This window comes from Argiope bruennichi, chromosome 4 (genome assembly GCF_947563725.1).
Source record: "Argiope bruennichi chromosome 4, qqArgBrue1.1, whole genome shotgun sequence".
NCBI classification, from domain to species: domain Eukaryota; kingdom Metazoa; phylum Arthropoda; class Arachnida; order Araneae; family Araneidae; genus Argiope; species Argiope bruennichi.
This window is the reverse complement of record NC_079154.1, coordinates 82,570,335-82,588,226: the sequence shown is the minus strand read 5'-3', so window position 1 is coordinate 82,588,226 and position 17,892 is coordinate 82,570,335. Positions and strand designations below refer to the sequence as shown.

General features: G+C 27.3%; 1 protein-coding gene across 4 annotated transcripts in view; it reads left to right on the top strand.

Moving 5' to 3' along the window:
- LOC129965489 (serine/threonine-protein kinase tousled-like 2) overlaps positions 1-17,892 on the top strand; it is a 185,689-nt gene that overhangs the window by 124,383 nt on the left and 43,414 nt on the right. For 3 of the 4 annotated variants that reach the window (XM_056079417.1, XM_056079413.1, XM_056079414.1), the window contains one exon: positions 5,250-5,312. In XM_056079417.1, coding sequence (XP_055935392.1) covers positions 5,290-5,312 — 23 coding nt within the window. In that variant the 5' untranslated portion in view covers positions 5,250-5,289. Of the gene's footprint in view, positions 1-5,249; positions 5,313-12,433; positions 12,449-17,892 lie in introns of those variants that run through there. The other variant, XM_056079416.1, reaches the window with a different exon arrangement.

The window sequence follows — 17,892 nt, the reverse complement described above, 5'->3', positions numbered from 1 at the left end:
CGTTGGGGTTATTCGTTTTACTTGTGCTGGGATGATTTATCTCAAACTCTTTGCACCCTCCGTCGAATAAAAAAAAAATCCCCAGTATCGGAAGAGAAAACTGTTTCTACTAATTCACTACCTGCTTATCTGTATGCATCACTTTTAGGCGTTTCTTTTGGTTCACATTCATGATTGATAAATGTGTTTGTATTAGTGTCTTAATTTTTTTCCTCTTCTTTCCATCCTTCTTTCCATCCACCCCTTTTTAAAAATTCTTATCGATTTATACCGAATATATATACTATGTAGATAAATCATTACAATGTTATAACTATAATTGCAATTAGACTGTTATAACTATAACTAATTTCAACGTAAACTCGTTATCGAAAATTGAATGTACGAGATACTTTTATCTTATAGGGGATAAGCTAATAGTTGATAAAATATATTGTCTATTTACAGTTGGCTATCTAACATATTATTTGTTATCTATATATTTTTTAATTAAATTAGGAAATATTGTCCAATTTGTTTTTGTTTTCATGGTGTGTGTATGTGTGTTGATCTTGAGTATAAAACTGGAATAAAAGTTATTATATAATTGTGTAGATTATGGGTTTTATCTGGAAGTAAATGGATGTACAAATATAAAATATTAACAATCAAGTGACGTTTCTTGTTTAAAAAATTCCTTAAATAATTAAATGTGTGGATGAATTTGAAAATTGAAGTACTTAGACTCCTTTTTCAGTTATTAATAATATTTTGAACGCATTTTGGTAACTTTCCATCTGTATTTAAATCTTGTTATAGAAAATTTCATTTTAAAACCATTTTCATATTTTTATGTGGATTAAAATATGAATTACAATTAAAAAATAAATGACTTTTTTTTTTGAAGGAACTTAAATTTGAAACAGCAATATTTGAAATATTTTTTTCTTGATGGATTAAAAAATAAATAAATTTTAGGGTATTAAAGTGATAGCATATAATTGAGTTGCAAAAAGTAAATAAATAAATAAATGTATCAGACGTATATGTTTATAAATAGTTTTTGAATAAATGTTTAATTCTCTCTCTCGCTTTCTCTTTTTCAAAATTCCCCTTAAAAGTTTTATTTTATTAAAATAACTTCTAATTTTGATATTTCCTATTTATTTGTGAAACTACTTAACAGTGAATGAAAAGTTATTAGTATTTCTGAGATATTATAGTTAATAAAAAGAACCATTCTTTCTCAAGAAACAATCTTTAGAAGGTGGAAACTAAATTATTGAATACATCGCATGGTCTCCCATCTTCATTCACGCTAGAAATAACGATTGTTTTCTTCGGATAAAAATATCACTAATACTCAATAAAATTTAAAATTTTCAAATAATAGTTATAAAAAATAAAAATAAATAACATTGTGCATCTAAGAATAAGTAATTAAATAAATTAATTATAAAAGAATAAGTAATTGAAAATGTGAAAAGTATAACATTTTTTAACCAATTATTTATCTAAGTACTTAAAGATGAACACGTATTATGAATTGACAGGTGATTTAAAGTATGTATTTATCATGAACATAAATTAGCCTTGTGATGGGTGAAATATGCAACAAACTTATTTATGAAAGCTAAACAAGCAGTTAATAATAATACATAATATCTAACACAATTTATATTAAAATGGCCTTCAAAAATCCGCCTTAAAGTTTCAGAAAAAAGTTTCTGCCTTTTTTTTTTTTTTTTTTTTGTCCATTTTTTGACATTTTCAATTGTTTTTAAATTATATTTTGTTAAACAATAATAATTCATTTTGTTTAAAAGCAAAAATGATTTGTTATTTTTTATAATTCTTTTTTTAGACACCAAATATTTAAAAAAGGGACATTCTCGATTTTAAGTTAATACCAAATTTTTGCAGAAAAATTCATTCCAGCCAGAGAAATTTGACATTTTTACTCAATTCTGTTACAGTGCAATTTTCTTTGTAATCCTTTCTTTGTCTTTTACATGTTTTACGATAAAAATTTAAGGGAGAAGAAATGTGCATATGGTTGGTAATGCATGTTTCTCAAGAATGATGATTGTAAAAAATATCATCAAATGATCAGTTGTTAAAGTTTGGAAATTCTGAAAAACCAATTAGCATTGCCTTGCTTTATAAGATTTAATTAAAATTTGAAGTATCAAACTTTGAATTGTTTTAAAGCTAATGAATATTCTCTTGACTCTATAAGCATAAATAATATGCAAAAACAATTACGAGATCTTCTTAACAAACAGGCCTTGAATGTTATATTGCATTGTTGAGGTAAATTTGTCATATTATGAACTGGATTAATCCCTCTAAGAGTCTTATAGCAATGCAATTTCCGCCCCCTCCTATCTAACTCCTCCTTAACTTCTAATTTTTTTAAAATTGGTTTTAATTTCTCATAAGCATTTTTAAGTCGCAAAATTTAAACATATTAAAATTACAAAATATTTAATTTCGGGCCACTTTAAAAAGAATTGGTTTTAGCATCTCCCCTATAAAAAAAATCACGATTCAAATTTAAAAAAATTTAAGCAAAATAATTAAAAAGGATTACAAACCATTTTTAGTAATTATTTAATTATGAAATTGGGCATTTGTACGAATTATAAAACTTCCGTAACTTTTTTAAATTATAAAATAAAATTTGGCAGAAGGTAATTTATTTGAAATATTATTAGAATAATTCTGAAAAATGCACTTAATGTTTGATTTTATTCTAATAAATTTGAATGTACAGCCCTCATACTTTAAATGAAAACACAAAATAAAATTGCTAAAAAAACACCACAAAATATGTCGAGTTTTTGGTATCATTAGGCCATTGCTTATTTTGCCTGTTTATAAGTCCGTTCTTGGTCATTTTTAGATCCAAAATTTAGCAGTATGTCATTTTCGGAATTACGTAAGTGTCATTTGTTAACTTCTTGGACAACTTGCTGAAGAAGTTATTTGCTATTGCAGTTGCCTCAGTTTGTAGTAGACATGATTGTTGCGATCAATCCATTGTACTGATAAAAAAACTGCAGAAACGCATTTCCCGAATACAAACACATAGAAAGTCATGTCACTGACTCTCCAATCCGCCGGAAAGCACACCGATAAATAATACTAAATGACGGAACCGCCGCAACATCAACATTGGCGGGAACTGTGGTTGAGTTCTAAGGACCATCACCGTCCACGGTACAACCCTTCCCGAAAGAAGTACGTCCCGTCATCGATGAGAGGAGCCAGATCCCCCACCTATATATGTACCCACCAGTGTGGCGAGATCCAACCACCATACCGGAAGCATCTCATCCTCATTTCGAGGTGTCCCCCCGGAGATTGCACACACATAGAAAATCTGCCTGATCTAGTGATCAATAATTCCCTTCTAATGATTGGTTTCAATCATCGGGCTGGAAAATTCGAAACTAACGGGAGGGTCAAAAGTAAAATGGAATATATATATATATATATATATATATATATATATATATATATATATATATATATAAAGAGAAGAAAAGAAAAATATCCTCATATCCTTGAAAAGCCTACAGACTTTTCCGAAAAGTATTATGAGTCAGATCAACGTTGGTACATATTTCGACACAGTTTGAAAAAACTGCAGAAAAAAGAATTCGCCGAGCAAGAATGGAAAAGATGATGCCCCAGAGCATAAGGATAATGACGATGAAAAAGGATATAGTTAGCATTATCAACGAAAGAAACGCTCTGCTTTAAGAAAAACTGTGCGATTTCGTGCTCTTTTTTTTTTTTTTTTTTTTTGTTGATGATCCTTTTTCATATACAAGGTTTATACAACACATTTTTGAAACTCAAAATAACGGACTGCTCTTAATAACTGCTTAAAAAAGCTTTAAAAATTATATGTGAATTTTTTTTTCTTATTTAAAACAAATAAGTATATTCCAACAATGTTATATGGATATATTTTATCGGCTCGTATAATTATAAATTTATATTGTTTATTTAGGTAATTGACCATTCTGATTTACTGATCTCCTTGACTTTAGAAGTGATTGCAAACAACGTTTATTGCAATGCTTTTAAATCATTCTATTTATATTTTATGAAATTACTTTTTAAAAACAAGATAAAATATTCTTAAAATTTTAAACGAACAAAGTGGAACCGACTAAGATTTGATTGTGGTTACTTTTCTACAGCTTATAATTTTAAAATGAGATGTATTTTTCTGTAGTCTGAAAGAGTCTGAATGAAAAACTAGAAATCTAAAATGCGGGGGAAAAAAATGAATTAGCTGCTGCAAATAAAACAGCTAAAATTATGAGTTAGCATTGCTTATTGAAGTTTGTATTTATATTAAGATTTTCTATACAAGGCGCAAAGTTTTATCCTTTCATATATTTATATTCAGCGTTTGAACTCTTATAGTCTAAAATGCGTTGTAAATTAGAATCATTCGATAAATTTGAATGATTCTACCTATTGTAACAGCACTTTTGAGTACTTTTAGAGTTTCTTCTAATTCAAAAAAGTAAAATATTTTGGTCACTTCGAATGTATTTGTTTTTGTTATTTTTCGCTTCACCTACATCTGTTGCATTGTTTCTTTAGTTATTTGATTTTTAAATGCATGTAAGCGCTACAAAATTCTAAAATACAAATTAACATTCATTTTTGAAACAAAAATTCTAACAAATGTATAAACAAAATACTTACATTTTGCACTCCGCAATGTTTTATATTTATCAGATTCAAAAACGATTGCCAATTGTCGTATATATTTTTAAATATAAATTTTACATTCTCCCATATACTTTTTAGATGCAGCACAAATGTATACTTGTTTACTTTAGAAATATTTGACGGATAATAGCTGCCGATATAAATTAAAATGTGATGTGACCTTGCATTTTAAAGCAATTCTGTGTTTTCAGCAGATTAATTGTGATTTTAATAAGAGCTCATGGTAATACTTAATATTTAAAACACTATTTTCAATATAATTTTTATTCTTTTTGATATTAATAATAGCTTTCTATATTTATCGCAAAAGTATTTGAACTTCATATGTCACGTGAATGTTAATCATGTGTTATTTCTTTATTTGAATTTTGGTTATCATTAACTGGAAATATATTACTAATTATTTTTGTGTTTGTTTTCATAGCAACTGCCAGTTGCTTAGTTACATTTCTTATTTTATAGTGATCAGTTTATTGTGATAAAATGTTAATGAATTACTTTTTTTCTTGCAGATGACTTTTCCTCCATAGAAAGCTCATTGGAGCCTTAGGAATGCAAAGATTTTTAATTGGAGAGTAAGCTCAAATTTTTTTAATTGCCATTTTATTTACCTTTTTTATTTATAATTTTATTATTTACATATTTATTTAACTTAAAAATAATGAGTATGAGATGTTTCATTATCATTTAACGTTTTTATTAAAAATAGCCAGATTAATGGATGAGTGATCCATTTCTGGCAAATTTCCAGTTCAGTGTAGGGCATTTGAAACATGGGCTACGATCCCGCATAATGAATGCTATGCAGCAGAATTAAGAAATTGCGATAACTAACAAGTTCGTTTGTCAAAATTTTCAATATGAACTGCAAAAAAATGGTAATTTAAGTAACTAATGAATTATCAAATAGCTAATAAATTAAAAAATATATATATTATTTAACTGTCCAAATCACCGTTTCTTATTGTAATGCATGAAACTGAAAACAGCGATTTCAATTTGGTCCAGTGCCAATAAGTAAGTAGGTGGTGACTCAAAATGCATTGTTAAAATGTAGAGTGATTCGCAGCCTTCTAGTTGACATGAAAAGTTGGTCGGCAGAGCAGTTTCAAAGACAACGATTCGCCTGTGTAGCGTCGTACGTTTACGTATCATTTTGACACCGGATTAAATGGCAAGCCTCCAATTGCAAGAACATTGTAAATTAAATTGAAGCTTTAGCCGCGAAAGTACTATCGTCCGCATGAAATTGGTTCTGGCGTTTGAAAAATATAAGACGAATTAACTACACGGCAATTTGTTGAATTCATTGCCGAAATCCTTAATGTCACTTGTTTGTGAATGTATGTTTTTACAAAGTATTGATTTCTGTCATATTGAGTAGAATTAACATACATTAAATACTTTCTAATTGAAGTTAGTGATGTGCAGTATGTTTATAATTCATTAAAAAATTTTTCTTGTGATTGCTTAAACAAACTTATTGGTAGATCTTTTGGGGTTTATGGGTCCATATTAAGAAAGAATCTTTGATTGGATAATTTATATTGATACCGTTTCATAAAATTGTATTGGTATTGTAAATTGTTAAAACAGACTCTGATTATTTTGAAGTAAAAGGTTCTTTACTTTATCTGCACTTTTTCGTTCTGTACTTTCTTGCTAAAATAATGCTTCTTTTTATTTAGTTCTTATTTTTCGGAGTCTTTTTAAGAGATGATTTTTTGTTTTTGTTTATATGTTTAACTTAATTTTCCACGCGCATATCTTGGATTTTTCTACTAACGCTCAATATTTGAATAATCATATAATCAGCAAAGTATTCGATATTAGTTTTTATAAGTACATAATCAGGTTTAAATATCTATTAATTTTTGATGAAATAACATCCTTATGAAAGCTTACGTATTACTTTCTCGTATATGAGGTATAGAGAAAGTATTGTAATCATCAAAAAGTTCGAACTCGAAATTTTGATGAATTTCTAAGTTTCAGACTTCCCTAACCTTTAAATACAAATTTTTGGCATTATGTGTGTCTTTGACAAATATAACAATAACAAAAGCTTTGAGCTAGAATGGTGTATGGAATTTTCACCAAATTTACATATTTCTATCAAATTTTGTGCAAAATCTATTCAGAGGAAATCCGTTTGGCCGACCATCTGAATATATGTTAACACGATAAGTACAGAATAAAGAGAGCTAGATGGATGAAATTTGGAGATAGGCCCTTCTAGGGGTTGATTTTCTGTTGGTCTGTACTTCAAACGCATGTAAATGCGATTACTCAAAAATGCAAGGATTTAAATATATGAAATTGTGCTTTTTTTTAGGACTATGAGTGTAGTTATGTGTCAAATTTTGGTTTCAATCGCTTTAAAAGAACGCATCTAAAACACATATTTGATTTTTGGGTACCTATTTCTAAAAGCAGCGAATTAATCGCCAATTAAGTCGCCAATAATCACACAGCAGATTAACAGCAAGCATTCACAACGGAAGTGAGAGGAGGACAATACTTATAATTATGAAGTTCTTATTAATACTTAATTATGAAGTACTTATTAATACTTATGGGATTAAGCATATATTGAAAGCTTAGCGTTTTCATGTGCCCAATCATTTAAAAATTATATGTAGTGTCACTTTTCAATTTCAAAGCTGAGCCTTATTTCAAGGATAGACACAAGTTAAAAAAAAAAAAAAAATGTTTAAAAGAAATTTTTTAAATGACTGATTCGTTTGTATTCATCATATCATTCGTTGAAATGGAATGAGCTTCAAAACTAGTAAACTCAATAATTATATTAGTTTAATTACTGAAAGAAATTAATTTAAACACCTCTCCCCAAAAGGAAAATAAATCAGAGATATATCTATTTCTTACAGTTCAAAATCTGTTCCTTGGAATAACCAGGAAGGATTTCTTACAGTACTATCCATTTTTTTTAATTAATTTTTTTCTAAGTAACTAACGGATCAAATAAAAACTAGTTCTCTTTCGAGATTAATAAAAAGAGTGCCCCATTATTTACCATTTATCTTGGTGAATATTTCCATCGTTCCAAAAGCCGAAAATTTCCTCCTGAACACGTTTTACGCGAACGCGATGCATATTCTTAAACAAACCCCCCAAATTAGAAGGAACTACAGCCATTAAATGCTCTCTCGAAACTTCTGAGTTAGCTGCGAAGACTGATGCCATGGTTAACGAATACTGTTTTGCATATCATGGCCGCGTTCGTTTCTGCTGGAACGATTTCCTCACAACTTTCTTAGGACGCCATTTTCAGACACATTTCGCCTCCTTCATTTGCATTCTTATCTTTAATCACTAGGTGCATGAAAGTCACCGGCGGAAAAGCAGTGTCGCGGCTACTTCGTTGAGGGATTTATGTTTAGTGACATTTCGGGTAATAATCGCTTGCTTTCTCTATTTTTACGATAACATCATGCCTTATATTTCCATAAGTTGCTAGTTTTTATTAGTTTTTCGCTCTCCATTTCTTTTGTCAGCTTTAAAATTATTTTCTAAATTGATAAAATTCAAGTTACTTGTAGAAGAAAATTCTTCTATATTATAAACCCTTTGGGTCATTTTAGAAATAACCATTTTCATGATTTTGCTTTAATTCTCAATTTAATTAGAAAATATCGATCAGTTTTAATTTATAATTTAATTTATATATTTTTTTAAAATTTATCTTTCAGTATAAAATAAAAGAGTGCATATTCGTTGTGCACCCATTAATGACTATATTATTATTTTAAAAAAAAGGATTAAACACAAACTTAACTAAAAAAACGTTTAGTAACATCAGCTGTAATATATAACTGCTACAGTCAAACCTATGATAGAGGAAAAAATGCCTTACTGAAAATAAACTTTTTAAGTATTAAAATTTAATACCTGAATTTTAAATCTTATCCTATTTTTATTACCATTATTAATTTACATTGCTCGAGTTGACTATTGCATTGTAAGTTGTATGCATTTTTATGTAGTTTACTGTCCACTTTCTTACCCTTATCCGTTTGCCTGTATCCCCTGTTTATGAATTTTGTCCCTGTGTTTCTTTTCATTCTTTCTCTCTCTCTTCATATATTCCACTTTTTTTTTTCAAATTATTTTTAATATTCTTTTAAATATCTTTATAAAAGGCTTTTTTTTTTTTTGCGTGAAATGTGGAAATTAAAGAAATAAATTTAGTCATGCAAATATGTTGTTTCATTTAATTTTTATTATAGAATACAGAATGATCTTGTTTATTCGTTATCAAGGCAATTTCCAGTTTTATGTAAGATTCAACAGATTGGCCTATCCTCGTTTAATGTTTTTATAAAATTAGATGATTTTTTAGTGAATGATTTTGCTCGATATTAAGAGTGTTTATTTCTCAAGTGTATTCATCATCGTTAATTTTACTTTTTATCCTCTTTAAATGTAAATTAGTTTATTTGACCTACATTTGAAGTGTATAGACTTGGTATTCACTAATTTCAATTCCTTTATTAAATAGGATTGTAACAGTGAAGATTTGTATGCTATTATACTAGTCACCTTTGGCGCTTTTAATTTGTTCATGGTGAATATTCATTATTTTAATTTCAATTTATACTTTTATGACTTGATTTTCATGATTTTTTTTCAGCAAGATATCTTTAAACATTAAATTGTGATAGATATTAAAGCTGTACTTTTTTTTAATAGTTTTATCCTGCTTTATGTAATGGTTATACGAACTGTCCCAATAGAATCAGGCCCCATAATATCATATTAGCATAAAAAATAACTATCCAGATAATCTAATTGTACATTGTCATTCACAGTACTATAACTTCACTTTCTTACTCCTCATATATTTAAACTGTGCACATTGTATGCAAAATCTTTCTACTCTAGCTTTCAGTAACAAATGAATATCATAGGATTAAATAATGATGAAATATTGAAAACTGTTTGAGTTTTATTGCGATAAGGAAAAGTATTGTAAATTATGCAATAAATAAAAAACTGTCAAAATTATTCAAAAAAAAAAAAAAAAAGCAGCTCGACTGTAAATCAATTTTATAAAAAAAACCGATTTGCCGAATTTTAATATGTCGTAAAAACGTTTTGTGCAATATTATTTTTGGAAGTTTTTATAGGAAAAGTTAAAATTTCTTTTAATTTGAATTAATTAATATTCAGTTAAAATATTAAATCATTCCGAGACTCGCATTCCCACCTCCAAAATATATTTGTGTGAAATTTTATAGCATTTGATCTGATGATTTCGCTTATAGTCACGCCAATACGTACGCACATTCTCTATTTTTTCTTATAGTAAGAGATTAAGAAATTAATTAATTTCATGTAAAATTGTCGTCAAAAATAAATTGTGAATTTCAATTTTCTGATGCAGGACTTCTTTTAAACCACTGCGTCATTTTTAAAATCATAATAAGAACTTTTAAGTTTGTATTTTGTCTATATGATGAATAATCTCATAGAGCAATCAAAATACATCCTTAGAGAATGTGTTATTGGTTGTATTTTTTTGAATTTGTACTTAAATTTTTAAATTTCACAACCTCTATAATATTTCTGTGTAGACAAAACGATCCTTTAATATGTGATGCTAATTGTAACATTATTTTTAGTTGAACATCGCATAAATTAAAAAAGTTAAATTTTTAAAAATTAATCTTTAATAAGCACATTGTATTTACTTATGAGAAAGGCATTCTTTAATTTTCATACTTTCAGGTTTATTTTCCTGTAAAACTGAATGAAAATAGTTCTCCCCCTTCCCCTGTTCGATGTATAAAAGCATATGCTATGTGTATCGTTAATGATGATATGGAGGAATAATTTTAATCTCCATATAGTACATATATTACTAAAGAGGATGTATATTATACGTTTTCAATTTTAGTGAATAAATCACTGACTGGAAACAATAATGAATTATTATTATTGGTAAGACGAAATTGACTATTTGGAAAATTTTGATCAAGCAGTAGCTGTTGATTTGTATCAGTGAAAAAATAGTTTTTAAAAATGTTTGGTTTCGTTTGCCCAAATATAGATAGAAAGCATCTGCATCGAACTTGACGAATCATAAATTTTTTTAATGAAAGTATGCTCGAACTTTTTAAGACATAGCATGCTGTGATGATTGCGAAATGTGAAAACTTGGATCAAATCAAAGGACACAGTTAATTAGCCTTCACACGTGTCGTCTTTCCCCAAAATTACCCAACACTTGAAAAATATTTAGTTATTTTTATGAGTTTATATTTAGAAAAATCTTTCAAACTATTTTTTAAGATAGAATACTATTTGTACTGATTAGTGTTAAAATTTATCTATATATATATTTTAAAAATGACAAATATTTAAAGGAAACTGTTGTATCAAGCATCATACCACAAAATATCTTATAAAATATTTGAACTTTTACTAGAAATATATAAAATTCATATTAAAATTACTTATACTGTTTTCAATAAAATCAGTTCATTAAATTAATCCTTCATATTAAATTTTAAAAACATTCATTCTGATCAAACAATAAAGAACCAAGACCAAAATAATAATAATAATTTCTTCCATTATTATATATTTTAATTGGAATTTTTCCTCAAAAAATTTTATTACTTCAAAAAAGTGAAAAATGCATACTGCCTATTAGGATAATGTCTTATATTTATTTGGCTAAGAAGTTTGTTTGTACACTCTTTCCCTTAAAAATATCCGTTAAAATTTTTAATAAATATTATCTACAAACATTTAACGTAAAAATCAGTCTGATACTTATGCCTAAGTTTATTTTACCACTTTATCAAAAAATACGAGAAAAACTAAAAGTAATAAAATCCATGCTGAATTCTAATAACTGTATTTAATTAATATACTTTCTTCGCTCTTCTATTGTAACATAAAAAATATAAACTTTATTGCATATGTCATATTAATTCTTATGCTTTCATGTATTCTATATTTTTATTTACTTGTTTAATATTTTGTTAGTGTTTTGTGACCAGGCAAATTAATCTCTACCAATAATGATGATGAATGTGTGTGTCTTGATGCTGTACTAACCAGACTATTTGATTTAAAGCTACAAACCTTAACACTTATATACTTTAGAGAGTAAAAAAATACCCTCTGTACAGTTTTTTTTAAAATTTTTAATTAGAATATCAGTTTATTAAAATTAAAGCAAAAATTTCGCTTTTTCCCGCGATAACTTGCAAAAATATTATATAACAAAAACTATTTTTTATTTCATTTTAGAATTCAAGAAATTATCTTTCCAATGAAAAGTATTATTTTGCTTATAATTTTTGCAATTAAAAAAAATATTTTAAGCATTTTACCAAACAAGTTATTTTCATCTATAAATTGCTACTCAAATCGTTTTCATTGTTGCTACTAATATTTCATCCTAACCTTTTTCCATTGTTGATGTTCAAGATATGAAGATTCTGATTCGTTTTTCATTTTGAATAGGTTTCAGTATATTTTTAATGAAATTTTTCTAATTTTCTTTATTTTACAATTAAGGTTTATCTTCTAAATCAAACAATAGCTATTCTTTAGATAGACTCAATCGATTCTTCTTAGCTAGTCTTCACTAGATTCAATTCTTCTTCAATTGATGTAATTGAGTGTATAAAGATATAGACCGGAAACTAAGGAATTGCACAGCACAATGAACAGAGTAAGTATATGGCTATTAAAATAATATATGTTTTAAAATTAGAAATATTTTGTTGAGAACGAACGCCATTAAGGCGTATTTACACAAAATATTTAATAGAAATTTTTAATAATAATTAATCTCAGCGAACCAGCTGATTGCGAAAGATGGCAAATGCCAATAAATAAATATAATTTCTATATAATGATGTATTTTTTGCATCGTGATACACATTTCCTTGCATTCAATTTAAATAACTAACTTGGAAGAAGTCTCCTCGAAATTTTCTCATATACTCTCTGAAAAAGTACTTATGTATCAGCCGCATGCCATTGACGAATAGTAGTTTCGGAAAAGAATATTAGCGTACAGTCTTTGGCAACTAATCTCTGGGTTACGGTTAATACACAAGCAACAGAAAACCGATTGAGAATTTGTCTTTTTTTCGACCGATTGAAACCAAAATTTGACAATGAGTTATTACAATTTTGGTAACAAAATCCTATATCAAATGTCGTGTATTTTTGTGTCATCATTGTGCATGTCAAAACATTATGTTTTTGAGTTATCGCTTTTATATGTTACTGAAAGTACGAATAAGCTGGTGGTCAAATCCTTGGACGGATTTAACTCCAAATTTTGTACAAATCTACACGCTAATTGATAAATATGTATATAAAATTTTATTCATTTAACTCTCTTCTTTTTATAGTTATCGTGGTATTTAGATTCAGATAACAGAACTGAATTTCCCTGAACTGATTTTATTTAAAATTGTATGTAAATCTACAAATTTGGTGTTAAGTTCATATACCAAATTTCATTCGTCTAGCTCAAAGCATTTTGAATTATCCTGTTCATAGACAGACAGACATGGTTCCAAAAATATGTTTTTCGAATTCGAGGAGATCCGAAACAAGGTGATTCATGAACGAATTTTTTGACGATTACGATATTTTCGTTTTGTATATAAGGCAGTAAAAAAAAAAAAAAAAAAAAAGATAATTCGATTGAAATAAATACTTTAAAAATTGTAAAAATATTTGAATTTATTGCATTTGTGTGCAATTTTTGTTTTTAAAAAATGCATTAATTCAAATTTTAAAGTGGAAACTCCTTGGAAATTGGATGAAGTATCTAATTATCGTTATTTATTTGAGTGGGGCAGTATGAATTATTACTTTTTATAAGCATTCTAAGTATTAATGACGCAATGCCAGGTGGATACATGGGGGGTAGGAATGTCCCGGAAGCCACGCTTAGGCAGTATCATGGAGACGAAACATTAGTGCATGCGTTATTATTTTTTTTTTAAGGCTAGACATAAAGAAGAGAGAAAAAATAAAACTGTGCTCTTCGCCATTTGAATTTATAAGTATTCTAATATTTTTGGGTGGTTGTCCGATAAAACGAATCTTTATGTTTCAAAAGGTACTTAAAAGCACCGCTGTAACTACACTAATATTTCCGTAATATGACTATTTTTCCTTAATAGTATTCACAAGAATATGAAGAAATTAATTATGACAACAAGTAGCAAATGACAGCTAAAAGCACAAATTTTAATGTGTTCATTAAATAATTTAAATTCATTAACAAAATTTGGGGGGGGGGCATGTTCTAAACCAAAACTTATCTAACACTGCATAAATATATATATATTTTTTTTTAAGTTTCTGATAAGTAATATGGAGTAATAGTAAAACATGAAATTTACAGTATCGTTATTTAAAAATGATCTAAATAAGATCTAAAATCATTCTTATTAAAATATTTGTTCTGAATGTAATTTTTTTGGTTATTAAATTAAAAGGGAAATAAAAAATTAATTAAAATTTAAAAATATGAATAATAGTAATAAAGCCATAATACATTTGAATTCATAATGACTATTTAACGATACGTGATTTGCAGAAATTGTTCTGAATTTTTTTTTTTTTTTTTTTTTTTTTTTTTGATTTAGATACCTTTAAAAAATCTTATTCTTTCAATTTCAGTGCATAATCAAAGTAATAAAGATGAAATAAGGATTAATTGCATGTTTAACTCATATGAGTTAAATGGAAATAGGCATATGTATATTTCTAATTGTTTTATGCTTTATTAAATATTCCTTGTATGTTTTTTTTTTAAATTATCGTGAAATAAACGAAGTGATGTAAAAGAAAGTGATTTTTTTAGACTATATATCCTATTTAGATTGCGTATAAAAAAAAAACATCGCTGTCATTGAAATTTTAACAACATGTATCAGTAAAAGGATTTTCTTATTTCAGTAAGACAAAACGCCTTTTAGTACATTTATCTACTTCAAAAATAAAGGAGTGAAAAATAAATGCCATTATTATTTTCCAATTTTAGTTTTCCTTTTTTATGTTCGAAAATTTATTTTACTGCCTAATTTCAAATTTTTAAAAATCATTTTTTGTGAATTTTGCAAATATTGTTGAAAATTTATTTATTACTTATCATTATTTAATTACTTGTTTATTTTTTAGAGAAAAATATATATCTTTATATATATTTTGTCTACAAACAGATACTTTGATAATACATCATTTACCAAAATAAAGAACTATAAGGAATTCATGTCATAATATGAATTTGTTACAAAATAAATGCTAACTACTATATCATTTTACATGAAGAAGCGTAGTGTTTGGTATCAGTATTTAATTCAACTGTAAGAAAATCTATTAAAGTTTGTGTTCAAATGCAGTTGTGAAAATTTGAAAATTACACTGTATAATAATATACATATATACTTAATATATACACTTAATTTACATATATATATATATACTTAATAAAGAATTCTTTGAGAACATAATACTTTGAAGAAAAATTTGAGTGAATAAAGAAATATGTATAATATACTGAGATAGATGTCTTTGTTGTTAAAAAAGCTAACAGAGAAGAAGGAGAAGCATTGTTAATGGAAAGGAATATGTAGATGTAAGGAAAAATTTAATATTACAATATATTACATTTGTTGTTGGAATATCATCAAATTACTTTTCTTCTTATTGAAAAAGTTTTCAAACAAAAATATAGCTGGAATTATTTTCAACTTTAAATTCTGATGTTGTTTTCGAACATTTAAGTTTTTACGCACATTCTACTTTTTAAATGTTCCATTTATTGGAAATAAATTTCATTTTTCAGTATTTTTTAACTGTAAATTAAACTTAATAATTTACAAATTATTAAAATTGACATAACGCTTATTAACCCTTTCTACGGCCATGGGAAGTATGCTTCCCACCAAATTCATCAACGTTTGAATAAAGTTATGTAGATTGGCATAAGTTCTCACAATTTTTTCAAAAAGACAAAGTCCTAGATGCTCAGTTTCTTATCTCACACAAAATGATCTGTCTTGATTTGTTAGTTAGTTATTAATTAACCAAATTAATTAATTAATCAAATTAAATTTATCTAATAAGCTAAACGAATCACTTTTCTTAAGTCAATCTCAATCCTAAAGATATTTTAATATACACCATGACTAGAAAAAAAAAAAATGGAATTTTAAAGGGTTAATGTATATAAATACTGGCATTAAGGAACTTTATATTAATTTATAAATTGGGATGAACATTTTTTTTTGTTCCTCTTTATTTGCAGTCAGTGCAACTGTTTAGTCTTTATATTTTTCCATATATCACGAAATCGATCGATGCGAATCTTCACATCTGTCTCTAATAATGAAGTGACCTTCCCTATTCCTGAAGTGCTTGTTCGCGTCCCCCCATCAGTGTTTGGGACTCAGGAATTTGTTATTGGATTCGGACCATTAGATTCTGCGTCAGCTTGAGTCATGTCCATATCGGTCCCGACTCCAATTTTCGTACGCGTACTATGGGAAAAAGTTTTAACTTTATTGCATTTTTGACCATGTACTTAAATGGTTCCGCCTTTTAGAAAAACAGGTGGTGTTTTAAAACCTTCTGGATTTAGAACTAAATACTGTTAATAGTGTATCGTAAAACAAGTGTTTACGACTATGAAATTTAATGATGGGAATTCTGAAAAATGCGCCAGTGTTTGGAACATTAGTGATTAAAACGTAATATTGTCAACTGCTGATTTTATAATTTGATAGTATACAGCTGGATCGATAGAGAAACTATGGTTTCTTTTTCTGCATTTTGGCATTGGGCGTTATTTATTTTTATGTTAGACTATTCTATTGGTAGAAGTAATAATCGCAAATTCCGAAGAAGTGTTTTTCAAAATACTGTTTTGTGTCATAATCTAAGTCGGTCCGAAAGGGAATGCGAACTGTGCAACTGCAGATGATCTCATACTATTGAGGTTGCAAAGTCAAATGCTTTTGTTTCCTATTTTTTAAAAATTCTGAATATATGTGCATTTAAATCTTTCATTACACTCGCCGAAAGAATTATATAGTTCCTGTCTTAATCGAAAGTGCCATTATTTCTTTTAACCTCTTGACATACGAAATTATTTAACTACCTAATTAGATGACACATCCTATTTTGGAGATGTATTGTCATATTGATTCTTATAATAATAATAATATAAGGGGCATTTGAGATATTGAAGCGTTTCTAAATGATTTTTTCATATTTAAATAGTTAATTCTGTCGCTTAATTGCAGACTTAAAACGAAAAATTCAGTAGTTTGATGTGCGTGTCAGACACATCATTGCATGGGAAAGGGTTAAGAAAAGATTCAAAATGTTTTGCGAGCATGAAACTTTTCTTTTACAAGCGATCTGAAGACGATCTGCTCAGCTGCAAAGGCTTCAATGCGATTCTATGGGACTTATTAAAATCAAAATGTATCGCCGCGTTTTGCTTTCTAGGATCATAATGATACAAATATTATAATATTTTTAAAACGTAATTTACTTGAATTGTATCTAAATTTTATTTATTTTCAGAAAATTACATTTCCATTAATTACAATTCATTAAATTATACATACAATTACATTTACAATAATTAACCTTACCCATTACCGCACGTCTACAGAAATATTTTTCTCTAATTGAAAATAGTAAAAAATTATTTAAAATGTGATATTAATGAAAATAATATACTTTCTGATTTATTTTATCCGTCAGGTTCGAATTAGCCAAAGAAATTAAATCATAAAGATATTTTCAACGAATTTTCGATAAAACAAGGAAGAAGCTCAAACAAAAAAATAGCATAGTCACTCTATTCTAGATTTTCGAATAACAAATGATATTTAGTAAGTGCATTAAGCTATTATTATTTAATTTATTCATCATTATTTGTGTAATTTAATGTTAGTTTTATAAAAATAATTTAATTACAAATCATTCTCCTGTATCCAATAAGATCTTACTAAATCAATCTGTCCAGTGTAATGGATATCAGAATGTAATAAATTATTACTTAGTTCCATTGCTTTTTTCAAGATTCCTCAAGTCAACTGTGTATCATTCTCCGCTTTTGTTTCGACCGGTACT